The sequence below is a fragment of the Photinus pyralis genome, unplaced genomic scaffold (assembly GCF_008802855.1).
Source record: "Photinus pyralis isolate 1611_PpyrPB1 unplaced genomic scaffold, Ppyr1.3 Ppyr1.4_LG1, whole genome shotgun sequence".
Taxonomy (NCBI): domain Eukaryota; kingdom Metazoa; phylum Arthropoda; class Insecta; order Coleoptera; family Lampyridae; genus Photinus; species Photinus pyralis.
This window is the reverse complement of record NW_022170249.1, coordinates 19,443,804-19,458,992: the sequence shown is the minus strand read 5'-3', so window position 1 is coordinate 19,458,992 and position 15,189 is coordinate 19,443,804. Positions and strand designations below refer to the sequence as shown.

The following is a 15,189-nucleotide window of genomic DNA, read 5'->3' as shown; positions in this document are numbered from 1 at the left end:
CTATACAGGGTCATTCTTGACGAGCGTCAGTTAGAAAGATATGGAAAACCTTTGAAAATTAAGCTAAACTGATAAGCCCTTTAAGGGTTTTGGTACATGATGAATTGAACTAAAATATTTTCAAAATGGCGCCACTTCCGGAAATACCGGAAGTAGCCATCAACTGTGTTATTTTAAATAGGGACCCCCTATTTTTTCTACATTTTCGGATTCTACGTCGAATTTGGAGTACAACGATACCCCATAGTTGACCCTTTGCTCTAAGGGCTTCGCCGATATTCAAGTTTTTGTGTCAAAAATTGAATTTGCAGGGATAACTTTAAAAATTTATTATTCGAAAACGGTGAGAGATATTGCAAAATAGTTTTCAATGTTTTATTAAGGAAAGATCGAATTTTCTTATGGTATGCGTAAGAGTGTAAAAAAGTGAGACTACGTCACTTTTTCAAAGCTCTCAACTTTTAAACTTTTAAATATTCGTAACTCCATTTTTTCAAATGGCACCCCCCATTTTGTTTTTCACTCTTGTTTTCCTTTTTCCCAGACCTTTAATTTGATGCAAAATGTCAAAAGCTGCTCCAAACGGTTTCCGAGATATTCCATGTTTTAGTTACTTCTTGTGGAAAGTTGATAAAAAAATTAAATCGCTTAATGTTATTCTTTTGTTTTTATTATGATAATGTTTAAACGTCAAATTTTCGCTGCTTGAACTTATACTTCTCGTCAATAATGGCTCGTTTGGGTTACACTAATGAAGATTTTTTGAATTTAATATTAATACACGGTGAATGTAATCGAATAGCTGCCAGGACTTGTCGTCTTTTTTCCGAAAGATACCCTGACAAGGCGCAACCCACAGGGGCTACAATTCGCAAATTGCTACACAATTTCAGGAATAACGGTATCTTTCAAACAAAAATACAAAAAAGGAAGCCTGTGGTAGACTCTGAAGAACAAGAAATAACTGTACTGGCGTATTTTGCTGCAAATCCAACTGCATCGCTCAATGATATCCAACGAGAAATTGAGAAGTATAAGGTCAAGCAGCGAAAATTTGACGTTTAAACATTATCATAATAAAAACAAAAGAATAACATCAAGCGACTTAATTTTTTTATCAACTTTCCACAAGAAGTAACTAAAACATGGAATATCTCGGAAACCGTTTGGAGCAGCTTTTGACATTTTGCATCAAATTAAAGGTCTGGGAAAAAGGAAAACAAGGGTGAAGAACAAGATGGGGGGTGCCATTTGAAAAAATGGAGTTACGGATATTTAAAAGTTTAAAAGTTGAGAGCTTTGAAAAAGTGACGTAGTCTCACTTTTTTAGACTCTTACGCATACCATACGGAAATTCGATCTTTCCTTAATAAAGCATTGAAAACTATTTTGCAATATCTCTCACCGTTTTCGAATAATAAATTTTTAAAGTTATCCCTGCAAATTCAATTTTTGATACAAAAACTTGAATATCGGCAAAGCCCTTGGAGCAAAGGGTCAACTATGGGGTATCGTTGTACTCCAAATTCGACGTAGAATCCGAAAATGTAGAAAAAATAGGGGGTCCCTATTTAAAATAACAAAGTTGATGGCTACTTCCGGTATTTCCGGAAGTGGTGCCATTTTGAAAATATTTTAGTTCAATTCATCATGTTCCAAAACCCTTAAAGGGCTTATCAGTTTATTTTCATTTTCAAAGGTTTTCCATATCTTTCTAACTGACGCTCGTCAAGAATGACCCTGTTATAAATCTCATCAATTATAATATAAAAATGTTTTACTACTAATTGAATCAATCTGAGCCAGAGCTAAGATGATTACTCAAAAAAAATTATCGAATACTGATTACAGTTGCAATCGATTACTTCCCAGTTCTGATCTGAGCAAAATTAGGAGAAAGAAAAATCGTATATATACACTGTTTTGTAAAGAGAGTAAAAATATTGCATATTTCTAGAAATAAATTTTGTGTTGGTGTAAAAATGTGGTTAACTGGTTTAGGGCGGGGGGGGGGGTGATTTCCAGTGTACCATAGGCGCAATATATGTAGATCCGGCCTTGGATGTAATTATTCAACCCGACATCTATAATTCCGGTAAAAAAATTCATTTTTATGCATAAACATTAGCTACTATTTAACAATATTTTCATTAATTTCATTTACAGTATACGAGGAGCAAAGTGAATACTGTACTTCTGGTAGATGACGATGAAGATACATGGTGACAATACAGATTTTTGTGATTCCGATTATGATTCTTTAGCGCAGAAATGTTATTGATAATAAAATATAATTCAAGACTTCCCGCACTTATTAGGTAAAAAAAAACATAAAATTGTACTATTCTATAATTATTACAATAATATTTTGTGTAACAATTAAAATTGTGTACTAAAATAAAACTGTCCAATGAGTAGATTCGCGCGTAAACGCTGAATAGTAGCACAGACAACATGTCTGTGATAGTAGCATTTAGTCCAGGCAACGAAGGAAAAATAGCGGAAAAAAATCGTGTAGAAGCCAATTTTGGCACAGATGTAAGGGAAGGTATCTTGAACAATATACTAAAAGTACTGGGGGGTGGTGTGTGAGCTAAGGGTGGGGGAGGGGTTAAAGGCCCCTTTTTTAGTTTTTCGTGAATAATTTGAAAACGGTTGCTCCTAATTAAAAATTTTGCTCTAGAGAATTAAACACCATAAAATTACCTTATCAGCCATAGTTAATCATGTGGCATCAACTAAAGTAAAACACAAGTCCATTAAAAACACTAGCTTAAAGATGCGCAACTTATCTTAAAGACTCGCTAAAGACAATGGAACTGAATGAGTTCGTTCGAGACGTTGTCATGGGACAACACGTCGCATTTGAATAGATGAAACAATTGAACAATAGGAGCCTCATAGCGTGATTATAGAGTGAACTAAGGATGTCCTTGCTGTTCACCAGCATGCACTGACCTCCCCGTGAACCTCGCGCCACCCTCCCGTCTACGTAACATAATCGCATTCGAGCCCCCCGTGTGCGTACCGGTTAAAATTCTAAAAATTTTGATTTTTCTGCCCTCTGGATCTCATTAATTAAGTATTATTATTATATACTGTGCTATATCATTTTGTAGATAATGTTATGCTGTTTAATTCTCTATAGAGCAAAATTTTTAACTAGGAGCAACCGTTTTCCAGTTTTTCACGAAAAACTAAAAAAGGGACCTTTAACCCCTCCCCCCTCCTTCAGCTCACTCCCCGCCCCTCAGTACTTTTAGTATGTTGTTCAGGATACCTTCGTTGCCTGGACTACTAGTTCAAAAGTTACAGCTGAATTTTTTTTCGAAATTTGTTTCTAGTCTGTAACTTTTGATTGAGAAGTCTGATCGAAAAAGTACGAATTGATTTGGATTCTACGCACCCAAATTAATAAGAAAAAGTGTTTTTCCGAGAAATTTTGGTGTAGTCGATTTTTGGTAAAAAAGGAAGGTTATACACTGCCTTTTTTTGAGCCCCGAAAAAAAAATTGTCTCAGATCGACCCGGAAAAAAAGTTTTCTTATAGAATGTGGCCTGTAGAATCCATAATTTCAAACAGTTCCAAGATTCGGCTACTAGTTCAAAAGTTACAGCCCTTTGAATTTTTTTTCGAAATTGATTTCTAGTCTATAACTTTTGATTGAGAAGTCTGATCGAAAAAGTACGAATTGTTTTGGATTCTACGCACCAAAATTAATAAGAAAAAGTGTTTTCCGGAGAAATTTTGGTGCAGTCGATTTTTGGTAAAAAAGGAAGGTTATACACTGCCTTTTTTTGAGCCCCGAAAAAAAAATTGTCTTAGATCGACCCGGAAAAAAATTTTCTTATAGAATGTGGCCTGTAGAATCCATAATTTCAAACAGTTCCAAGATTGGGCTACTAGTTCAAAAGTTACAGCCCTTTGAATTTTTTTTTCGAAATTGGTTTCTAGTCTATAACTTTTGATTGAGAAGTCTAATCGAAAAAGTACGAATTGTTTTGGATTCTACGCACCACAATTAATAAGAAAAAGTGTTTTCCCGAGAAATGTTGGTGTAGTCGATTTTTGGTAAAAAAGGAAGGTTATTATGCCTTTTTTTGAGGGGTGAAAAAAAAATTGTCTCAGATCGACCCGGGAAAAAATTTTTCTTGTAGAATGTGGCCTGTAGAATCCATAATTTGAAACAGTTCCAAGATTGGGCTACTGGATCAAAAGTTACAGCCCTTTGAATTTTCTTTCGAAATTGGTTTCTAGTTTATAACTTTTGATTGAGAAGTCTAATCGAAAAAGTACGAATTGTTTTGGATTCTACGCACCAAAATTAATAAGAAAAAGTGTTTTCCAGAGAAATTTTGGTGTAGTCGATTTTTGGTAAAAAAGGAAGATTGTACACTGCCTTTTTTTAGGACCGAAAAAAAAATTGTATCAGATCGACCCGGAAAAAAATGTTCTTATAGAATGTGGCCAATAGAATCCATAATTTCAAACAGTTCCAAGATTGGGCTACTATAAACAATGATAGTAGGTACCTACCGCCATTGAATAAGTAAGTCCTATGATTACTTATTCAATGGTACCGCTCTTCAATGCTGTCTGCCAACCAAGGCATCATAATCCCCATGTCCGGACCGACAATTATTTTTTGTTTGTTTATACAATGAACAACTTGCGAGACAACTAGCTTTGTATGCAAAATTGCAGCCTTGTAGCTATCACGTGAATGTATTCATTTTCGTGGCATGTCACACTTGTCTGCCAAGGGTTTGCCCTGTTCAAAGACTAGCAGAAAACTTTTTTTTGTATTTCATACTAATTGTTTATATTAAAAAATTTCAATGTTAAGTCCAGATTTGAAAAGATTGTAGAATTAATACTTTCAGACTTTCACCTTGTTATGCCAGATTATGACCGTATAATCATAAATGTCAATTTCTGGTTCAAAACTACGGCGCTCAAATGATTGTTTAAAACTCTGCAGATCAAGTTATGAGGAAACTACTGCCTGACTACCTCTCAAATTCAAATATATGGAAAACGGTATAATAAGTATAAAATATGGTGCAAGTATCAACATATTCGTATAAGATAACCATTAATCTATTAGGTAATCATGAAATTATGTTTTACATTTCAATGTGTACTGTTACTTTTTGTCTCAGATAACTGACACTTGCAACCCTTCAATCAATGGAAGACAAAACAGGTTCATTTATTCCACGGACTACAAACAAACAACTAAAATGATTTTTTTAAATTTGTCCTTTACGTCCACATAATAATGCCCATCCTTGTTAGTTAAAGGTCGCGACATAATAGACATCTACCTGTTACAAATAACTACCGAAACATTTTTTTTGTAATTGATGGTCAATAGAAGTGATTGATGTAATGGGTATCCTACACACAATGCAGCACTACTGTATGTAAGGCTGCCTAGTTCCCTACACACTTGAAATCAGGAGTCTGTGGCCCTGCGTAATTAATTTAGGAATCAATTTCAGACATACCTACGCTAAAACACTGTAACGTAACATCTATCAAGTGTGCGAAATCGATAAAAAAAACTTGTCCGAAATTGATTTCCAAATCAATTACGCAGGGCACAGACTCCTGATTTCAAGTGTACCGTGTACGTATTATCTTCCATTAGTTCCATTGATTGCATGATGCTATGTAAACATACTTAGTGATGACGTCATAATACACGGATGACGTACATACGATTGCTATTTTTCGTTTTTGTGTCAGCAAAGATTATATTGTCTAGCACCAACTGATAATGCATTAGAGCGCCCTGTAAAAGTTTCTTAGTAGGTATCTTGGTGCTCCAATACATTTCTGTACCAAGATATGCGTGCAAGTTTGTTGTGATTGAACCCAATCGTTTTATTGGCCAGTTTAAATCTGATTGTGGATGGCGAGTATGTTGCTCACCAACCAAACGCAAAAAACTGGAGGAGTAAAACCCATAACACAAGTTGCAATGTCTTTCGAAATATGAGGTGTTCAGACATTTTAAGTACTTCCTTATTTAAACATGCACACGTTTGCAGGCAGATGTAAACTTTGTAACTCGGTCACGAAGAACAAAGCCTCTGCAGAGGAACCTCTAAAAAGCATTATGCGGGTCACTCTGTAATTGGGCGCAAGCCTAGTTGAGGGCCCAGAACAAGAAAGGGATAATAAATAATTAAAAATAATAGTAAAAGACGCCGTTTTGCTCAGAAGGCAAATGATAAGACTAATCTAAAGACAGAAATTGAAACAACCACCTATAACCATTACATAAAAACAATATAATCTAGTTGGAACCATTCCAAAAATATCCTCGATTTCAATCACTATTAAGGATATGGGTTAATGGTTCCAAATTTTAAGAGGTTACCTTCGTGTATAAAAAATGCCCTTTCGAAATAATTCCAAATTAACCAACCTTTAATACTATTTATTAAAATTACTCTAAAATTTATATACACCAGCCATGCTTGGCCCATAGACATGTATTATACATAAATGGTCCCAATAATTATTAAGATGGGAGTTTACGATATGTAAATTTGCAAAATGCAATTGTTTGGATTTGGTAGTACATAAATAATACATTTGTTTATTCAACGCGAATAAATAAATTAAGATAATAGGCACTAAACTACAGTAGTTTCATAATTATTTATTCCATTACACTACACACAAAAATCAATTTCAAACAAATAAATTTTACGAAATTTAACAAAATACAATAATTTACTCACCTTTTGCATGATTCTGAAAAAATATGCACAACCAGATATTCAGCTAGATAATCATCATGAGTATTACATTTGTTGAGTAGAATTGCCATTCCAGGTGTTATTATCATCATCACTCTCCTGATTGTCCTGTAAGCGGTGTATTATGTTTCCTTGTCGGCGGACAACACTACTTTCTCCTAATTTTCTCCTTTGCATTCTACAATGAAATATATTAATATACAGTTGTTACAAAAGGTACCTACTGGCAGTATAGGTTAGGTAGATTAGTGCCCTTTCCAATTTTCTACCAATTCTTTCAAAAATTTTGCAACTTGCGAGACAATTTGTATGCAAATTGCAGCCTTGTGGCTATCACGTGAATACATTCATTTTCGTGGCATGCCACACTTGTCTGCCAAGGGGTTGCCCTGTTCAAAGACTAGCAGACAACTTTTTTTCGTATTTCATACTCATGAAATTGTTTATATTACAAAATTTCAATGTTAAGTCCAGATTGTGACTGTATAGGAAAAATAAATGTCAATTTCTCGTTTAAAACTACGGCGCAGAAAGGATTGTTTAAAACTCTGCAGAACAAGTTATGAGGAAACTACTGCCTGACTACCTCTCAAATTCAAAAAGATATATAGATAACTGTATAAGTATAAAATATGGTGCAAGAATCAAAATATTCATACCTATAAGATAACCATTAATCTATTTAGGTAATCATTAAATTGTGTATTACATTTCAATGTGTACTGTCACTTTTTGTCCCAGAAAAGTGACATTTGCATCCCTTAAATCACTGGAAGACAAAACAGGTTGATTTATTCCACGGTCTACAAAAAACAACTAAAATGATTTTTTAAATTTTTCCTTTACGTCCAAATAATAATACCCAACTTGTTATAGTAAAAGGTCGCGACATAATAGATATCAACCTGTTACAAATAACTACCAAAACATTTTTTTTTGTAATTGATGGTCAATATAGAAGTTATTGGTGTAATGGGTATCCTACACACAATGCAGCACTAGTGTATGTAAGGCTGCCTAGTTCCCTACACACCTGAAATCGGGAACCTGTGACCCTGCTTCATTGATTTGTGAATCAATTTCAGACATACCTACGCTAAAGCACTGTAACGTCTGTAACATCTATCAAGTGTGCGAAATCGATAAAAAAAACTTGTCCGAAATTGATTCCCAAATCAATTACGCAGGGCCACACACTCCTGATTTCAAGTGTACGCATTCACTTCCATTAGTTCCATTGATTGATTGCTATGTAAACATACTTGCAGATGTGTTCCACACTGACTCCCTGTACTGCGCAAACGCAAGCGCGCTAAAATTTGAATTTGTGTACAGCTGTCAAGTGTAAATAATAAATAAAAATAACTCAGAGTAAGAAACGTTATAATTGTAGATAATTTTTAGCTTACCTGCTTACCTATTATATGTAGTAGGTATATGAAAATGCCATATTATCAAGATGAATTTTGTTGTTATCTACATTTGAAGTGCATGGTCATAGAATATGCCAAAGGCGATATTAGGAAACTGCTTCGGTAAGTACTGTAATAGTTAATTAGAAAGAGTTAATGACATTTACTTACAGCAATAACGTTACAGACAGACCAACATTGATCTATGGTAAAGAGAGAGTCCGGTGCTGAACGAATCACAAAAAACCAGACGACAAGGATCATGACTGATAGCTAAAGTAGAGGTTTGCTTTCAAGTTGGCGCTATAATGTATTTAATTGGAATTCACAGTAGTGACCGAAGGCTTTAATTCGAGAAGAAGAACATATATTCTTTCCGAAAATACAGCGACATTTGGTTTGTAATATGGAAGTCAGCTGGAACTGGTATTATAAACAAAACAAATGGTGGCACGTTAAAGCAAATTCAAATTTTAGCGCGTTTGCGTTTGCGCAGTACAGGGAGTCAGTGTGGAACACATCTGCAAGTATGTAAACATACTTAGTGATGACGTCATAATACACGGATGACGTACATACGATTGCTATTTTTCGTTTTTGTGTCAGCAAAGATTATGTTGTCGAGCACCAACTGATAATGCATTAGAGCGCCCTGAAAAAGTTTCTTAGTAGGTATCTTGGTGCTCCAATACGTTTCTGTGCCAAGATATGCGTGCAAGTTTGTTGTGATTGAACCAAATCGTGTTATTAGCCAGTTTAAATCTGATTGTGGATGGCGAATATGTTGCTCACCAACCAAACGCAAAAAAACTGGAAGAGTAAAACCTCGAGTAAAACCCATAACACAAGTTGCAATGTCTTTCGAAATATGAGGTGTTCAGACATTTTAAGTACTTCGTTATTTTAAACATGCACACGTTTGCAGGCAGATGTAAACTTTGTAACTCGGTCATGGAGAACAGCTAAAAAGCATTATGCGGGCCACTCTGTAATTGGGCGCAAGCCTGTTAAGGGCCCAGAACAAGAGAGGGATAATAAATAATTAAAAATAAAAGATGCCGTTTTGCTCAGAAGGCAAATGATAGACTAATCTAAAGACAGAAATTGAAACTGAACCACCTATAACCATTACATAAAAACAATATAATATAGTTAGAACCATTCCAAAAATATCCTCGATTTCAATCACTATTAAGGATATGGGTTAATGGTTCCAAATTTTAAGAGGTTACCTTCGTGCATAAAAAATGACCTTTGGAAATAATTCCAAATTAACCAACATTTAATACTATTTATTACAATTACTCTCTAAAATTTATTTACACCAGCCATGCTTGGCCCATAGACATGTATTACACATAAATGGTCCCAATAATTATTATGATAGGAGTTTACGATATGTAAATTTGCAAAATATAATTGTTTGGATTTGGTACATAAATAATACCTGTTTATTTAACGCGAATAAATAAATTAAGATAATAGGTACTAAACTACAGTTTCATAATTATTTATTCCATTACACTACACACTAAAATCAATTTTAAACAAATTAATTTTAAGAAATTTAACAAAATACAATAATTTACATCTTTTGCACGATTCTGAAAAAATATGCACAACCAGATAATCATCATGAGGATTACATTTGTTGAGTAGAATTGCCATTCCAGGTGTTATTATCATCATCACTCTCCTGATTGTCCTGTAAGCGGTGTACGTTTCCTTGTCGGCGTACAACACTACTCTCTCCTAATTTTCTCCTTTGCATTCTACAATGAAATATTAATATATACAGTTGTTGCAAAAGGTACTGGCAGTGTAGGGGGTAGGTAGATTAGTGCCCTTTTCAATTTTCTACCAATTCTTTCAAAAATTCGAAGGACAGAAACAGTAAAAATCTCCCCGCGAATATACAGGGTGTCAAAAAAATAAAGTCAATGATTTATTCGGTTTTATTGCCCTACTTCAATTAAAATTAAGGCAGTTAGTGCACAATCCTACCTGGACGTTTCATGTTGGTTAACTGATCCACTTTCGTGCTGCACATTTGAATCTTTGTTCCTTCTTTGGCCACTAGTGCCAGCATCACCGCCGAACAATTTTTGTTTTAAATAACCTAAGAAATTTAAAATTGGCGCGATAAATGACCAAAACATTGCCATCCAAGATCCATTCTGGGTGCTAACCGTTCCGTCTTGCAACGGAAGTATTAAAATCACAGCATTAGGTACCAACTGCAACTCCACTAACGTATCATTGTTATTGGCAGCGGTAAATTCTCGTCGAGGAAATGTGATTGACAATGTAAAACTTTGGTATGGCAAATTAAGATTCTCCTTAATAAAATCTCGGACGCTTCCTAAAGTGCAGTTACTAGAAAATTCGTGAGTATGTGCAGAACCGTCTGGACACCGAAACTGTAGCCTTGCAGTGTTGCTGTTCTGCACGGCTTGCTGTACGGTCGGTTGAGTGCTGGATGTAGGCGAATTTGAAAACTTAGCGGCCCGCTCTGCCTTATCTTGCGCAATTTGGGCAAGCACACGCTGTCTAGCTTGTATCTGTTCCTGCTTCTCTTTATTTCGTTCCTCCATGAGGTCCTTTAATTCCTGATCTTGTTGCCATCTTTTCAGTTTTTGAACATCCTGTCCAAGCTTACGGCGTTCAATTTCCTTCACACGTGATTGCTAAAAATGAGAAATGTACGTTCTTCAATTTAAATGAGGAGACTAAATTATTACACCCTCCTCCTCGGCCTGCTTTTCTAAACGTTTTTGGCTGATAAGCTCTTGTGCTCTCTCAATCTTTTGTTCTGGGGTCAGCTCGTCTGATTGATGGTTAACCACTGGTTCACTGGTGGAACTTGGTAATGAATTTGCAGTGGGAGCCTCTTGGGTGACAATTTTCTCTTGGTCTACCAGATCTTGTGATGAACTTGCTGTTAATAATAAAATATATAGCTACAATGAGAAACACTACCACTCTTACCAGGTGTCGTTAGTACACCGTGCCTTTGTAAAATTTCCTGTAACTGTTGTAAAAATACTGCTTTATGGAGGACATCAGTTACGACCTCTAATGGACTACCACTTTTACCAATAAAGAACAATGAGGGAACGGATGCTTGCTTATCTATACAATATTAAGCAAATACACAGGCTTACTTTGTAAAAACACCACAAAGGATACATATTTGAGTAAACTGCTGATGTGGTACAGAATTTTCCTCTACTTTAATAGCAACAAAGTGATTGCTTTCTAATTGTGTGGATACCTCTTCATTTTCAATTAGACTAGTAAATTCTTTCGATTTTTCGTCTTTACCTGAAAATTAATACAAGAAAAGGAATTTAATTGAATTTTGGATATTTGTCATCTATCTCACCTTCAATGTACACGACAAATACAGTGCCCTTTGTTTTGGAGACCGTAACCGCTTCGGCAATATTTCCTTGGTACCAGCGCATTTTTTCTTTACTTCTTTTTCATTAAAAACTATTAATTAATTGAAGAAAAATTTTTCATGACGATGACTTGACAAACAGATGATTTAACCGAAGCATTGCCACCAACATGCAATTCCTAAATGTCACCAGGTGAAATAAAGCACAGTATACACCTTTGTTTTAAAGGCCCGATTGGACCTGAACGTTACTACGTCTATTGACAGATGTCCTTAATATTACAAGTTTGGAACTATATCTAAACATTTAATTTGACAGGCATTTGAAATCGTACATTCTATGAGGTTAGTCCAAGCTTTTTTGTAGATTATTTAATTACCTATTGCGGAAATGAAATTAAAATTTGTGAATGTTTGTATTTTCGCAATATCTCTGCTTAAAAAACAGATATCTAAATGCAGTTTTTACTGATATACTCATTTTTTAATCTTGTTTGATAATATCATATAAAATTATAAGTACCTATCGTTCCATTTGAAATTTTTAAAAAAACCCTGCAAAACTGAAAGAGGAGGGCTATGGTTGGTAGAAATTAATACCTTTCATTAGAGTACCATGAAGGATAAAACTAGTTCCACCCCCTTCCCCTCCAACCCCATACTTTGATAAGAGGGCAGAAAGAAGGGCAGTAGTTGGTAGAAAACGGTTCCTTACGTTAAGACATTAATTAGAAAACACTGAGAGATAAAAATAATTGTTAACCCCTCCCCCTCTTCAGGCCCGGTCGCTCCCTCATTTCGAAAAAGAGTCGCACGGGAAAATTATACTTTGTACAAACCAATTTATTTCGATGAGACCTTTCATTAGAATTCCATGAAGGGTAGACCATGCCCCCCCCCCCCTTCTAAAGTTTAACTTGGCACTAAAGCCTGCGTATGCAAAATCTGAGACCAATTGGTTGTCGTATGTAAAAGTTATGCACGTTTTCTTTCAAAAACAGCATCTCAGGAAATAATTCGTGGGGGGGGGGGGCCCTTTTAGACAGCGAAATTTGATGGCCATCTGGCACACCTTCAAGGTATAGGCTACCTACTGCAAAAAATTCCAGGACTCTAGGACCATTCCCCTAGAAGTAGTTCAAAACGGTAGAAGTGGGTCCGGACGGACGGACAAAACGCAAACAATAGCACATTTTTCTTAATTCTTAAAAATTGCGCATGCGCAACTCAACTTTTGTATTTGCGCTATTCCAATGTTTAAGAATTAAAAAAAAAATGTGCTATTGTTTTCGTTTTGTCCGTCCGTCCGCACCCACTTCTGCCGTTTCGAAGTACTTCTAGGGGAATGATCATAGAGTCTTGGAATTTTTTGCAGTAGGTAGCCTATACCTTGAAAGTGTGCCAGAGAGCCATCAAATTTCGCTGTCTAAAAGGGGGGCTCCCCCACGAATTATTTCCTGAGATAAGAAGTGAAACGTGCATAACTTTTACATACGACAACCAATTGGTCTCAGATTTTGCCATGGATTTTGCATACGCATGCCTTTAGCGGTGCCAAGTTAAACTTTAGAAAACGGGGTGGGGGGGGAGAGTTAGATAAACACATGTTCTACCCTTCATGGTATTCTAAATGGAGGGTCTCATCGAAATAAATTGGTTTGTATTAAACTTTTTCCGTGCGACTCTTTTTCGAGATGAGTTGAGTGACGGGGCCTAAGGAGGGGGGGGGGTGGAAAAATTAATTTATCTTCATGATCTAATTAAAAGGTCAAACGATTAAAGAAAAACTGTACTGCCCTTCTTTCTGTCCTCTTATCAAAGTACGGGTGGAGGGGGGGGGGAGTCGAACTACTTTTATCCTTCATGGTACTCTAATGAAAGGTCTCAACGAAAGGAATTAGTTTCTACCAATCATAGCCTTCCTCCTCGACCTCTTATCGTGCATTTTGTATGTAGGTAGGTACCTAACCCAAATAAAAGTAAAACTAATGCTGAATTTGAAAAAACTGTATTGCGCATGCGCATTCTCAAATTTTTTATTTGCTAAGATATTTAAATTTTGTATGTAGACACCTGAGTAAAAGTAAAACCAATACCGATTCAAAAAAATTGTTTTACAAGCTATGCTGATCTGGTGGGACAGAATCAACCCCTTAAGCCTTAAGGTGTGTTGTAAAAATGATGTAGGTGTGAAGATCTCGAGGATCGTTGTGTATTCAGTTGTATCGGATTTTCTATTAACTCATTTGGAGTATAGAATCACAACTCGCTAAGAGATCTAAATTTGTAGACGCATTAATTATGCATTTATTTAATATCGTTCTCTTTTCGCGCCCAGCAGACATAGGAACGAAGGGTTTTAAGGGGCAACTTGTTGAATGGCGTTTTTTGTCCCTTAGTTTTGCAAACGGAATAAATTATAATAAACTAAAAATTTATTGCATCGGTCGCCGACTAAGCGAAGAGGTAGATAGGTATACCCTAAATTTGATTATATACGTTTTATATTTATGGCATTTAGGTACGCTTACCAAGAGACGGGGAAAATAAAGGGGCACTGTATGCCGTAATAAAAATTTATAGGGCGCCGTTCTATTGCTTTTTGAGAAGGTTTCCGTGTGTTTTTCAACTACTAGAATATTCCCATGACCCGTAATCTCAAATTAGAGATCCTTTGCAATTTCTCGCCCAAAATCGTGATTTATATTGCTCTCGTACGTCTAATTATAACAAATTTTGCTATTACGTTATTTCCAAGATTAATTGTGCCCCTAACTTCTGAGAAGGATCGTGTAATTGTTCTCAGTAGTCAACTCCAAGGGAAATTTAATTTTGGCTCCCAAAAACCATGCTTTAGAGTAGGTACGAGATGAATGTGATAGTAATGAAGTAAATGGACGATAATTACGAAAATAAATGCGCAACAACTAACCGAAATGTAAAAATTAAAGTAAATTGTAATTGCGTTATAAGCTTTTTTACAAATATCAATAAAATTGCACTTGCCCAGGGGTAGAGACGCGCCGACGCATGCCAAGCAGCCGTCGTGACGAAGGGCGTCTAAAGCTCATACGACAACGTACTGCTTGGCCTAATGTTTCATTTTCTGTATTTATCAACGAATTTTGAAGATTTCGTGTAAATAGAATTTATTATTGTTAGTTAATTAGTTCACATGCTATTGGTAAGTAACATATATTTAGTTCAGTACTTTGCGCCCTGTTGCTTGGGCACGATAATCAATTACGAATAGCTGTTATCATTATAATTGTCATCCCGAATTATTTGTATGCGACTGTGCACGATTGACTCCAATAGGGGATGAAATGGCCAACCTACACTATTAAAATCAAGTATTTGTTCGTCTCTTCATTGATCTTTTTTGACCAATCAATCGAATGGTAATTGGTAATTTATAAGCGGTAGGTAACGTTCGTAGAGAGCGATCTGAAAAAGTCAAGATGCCTTATTGACATGGGAACCCCCGAATGCGAACGCGGATGGTGGCATAATGGTATCTTCTCAGAAACTAGATCAATAGACAAGCATTTTGCGAGTCTTGTCACCTTAAAAAGTCAATCCAATAAATAAATGGCGATTC

General features: G+C 35.7%; 1 protein-coding gene across 1 annotated transcript; it reads right to left on the bottom strand.

The window, feature by feature from the left end:
• Positions 1-9,679: 9,679 nt before the first annotated feature.
• Positions 9,680-11,751, bottom strand: LOC116159094 (UBX domain-containing protein 4-like). Its single transcript, XM_031471998.1, has 6 exons — positions 11,571-11,751; positions 11,375-11,509; positions 11,174-11,317; positions 10,927-11,123; positions 10,190-10,872; positions 9,680-9,957 (listed from the first exon to the last, which is right to left on the bottom strand). The coding sequence occupies exons 1-6, from the start codon at positions 11,650-11,652 to the stop codon at positions 9,828-9,830; spliced, it is 1,371 nt and encodes a 456-aa protein (XP_031327858.1). The 5' UTR covers positions 11,653-11,751; the 3' UTR covers positions 9,680-9,827.
• Between the last annotated feature and the right edge of the window lie 3,438 nt (positions 11,752-15,189).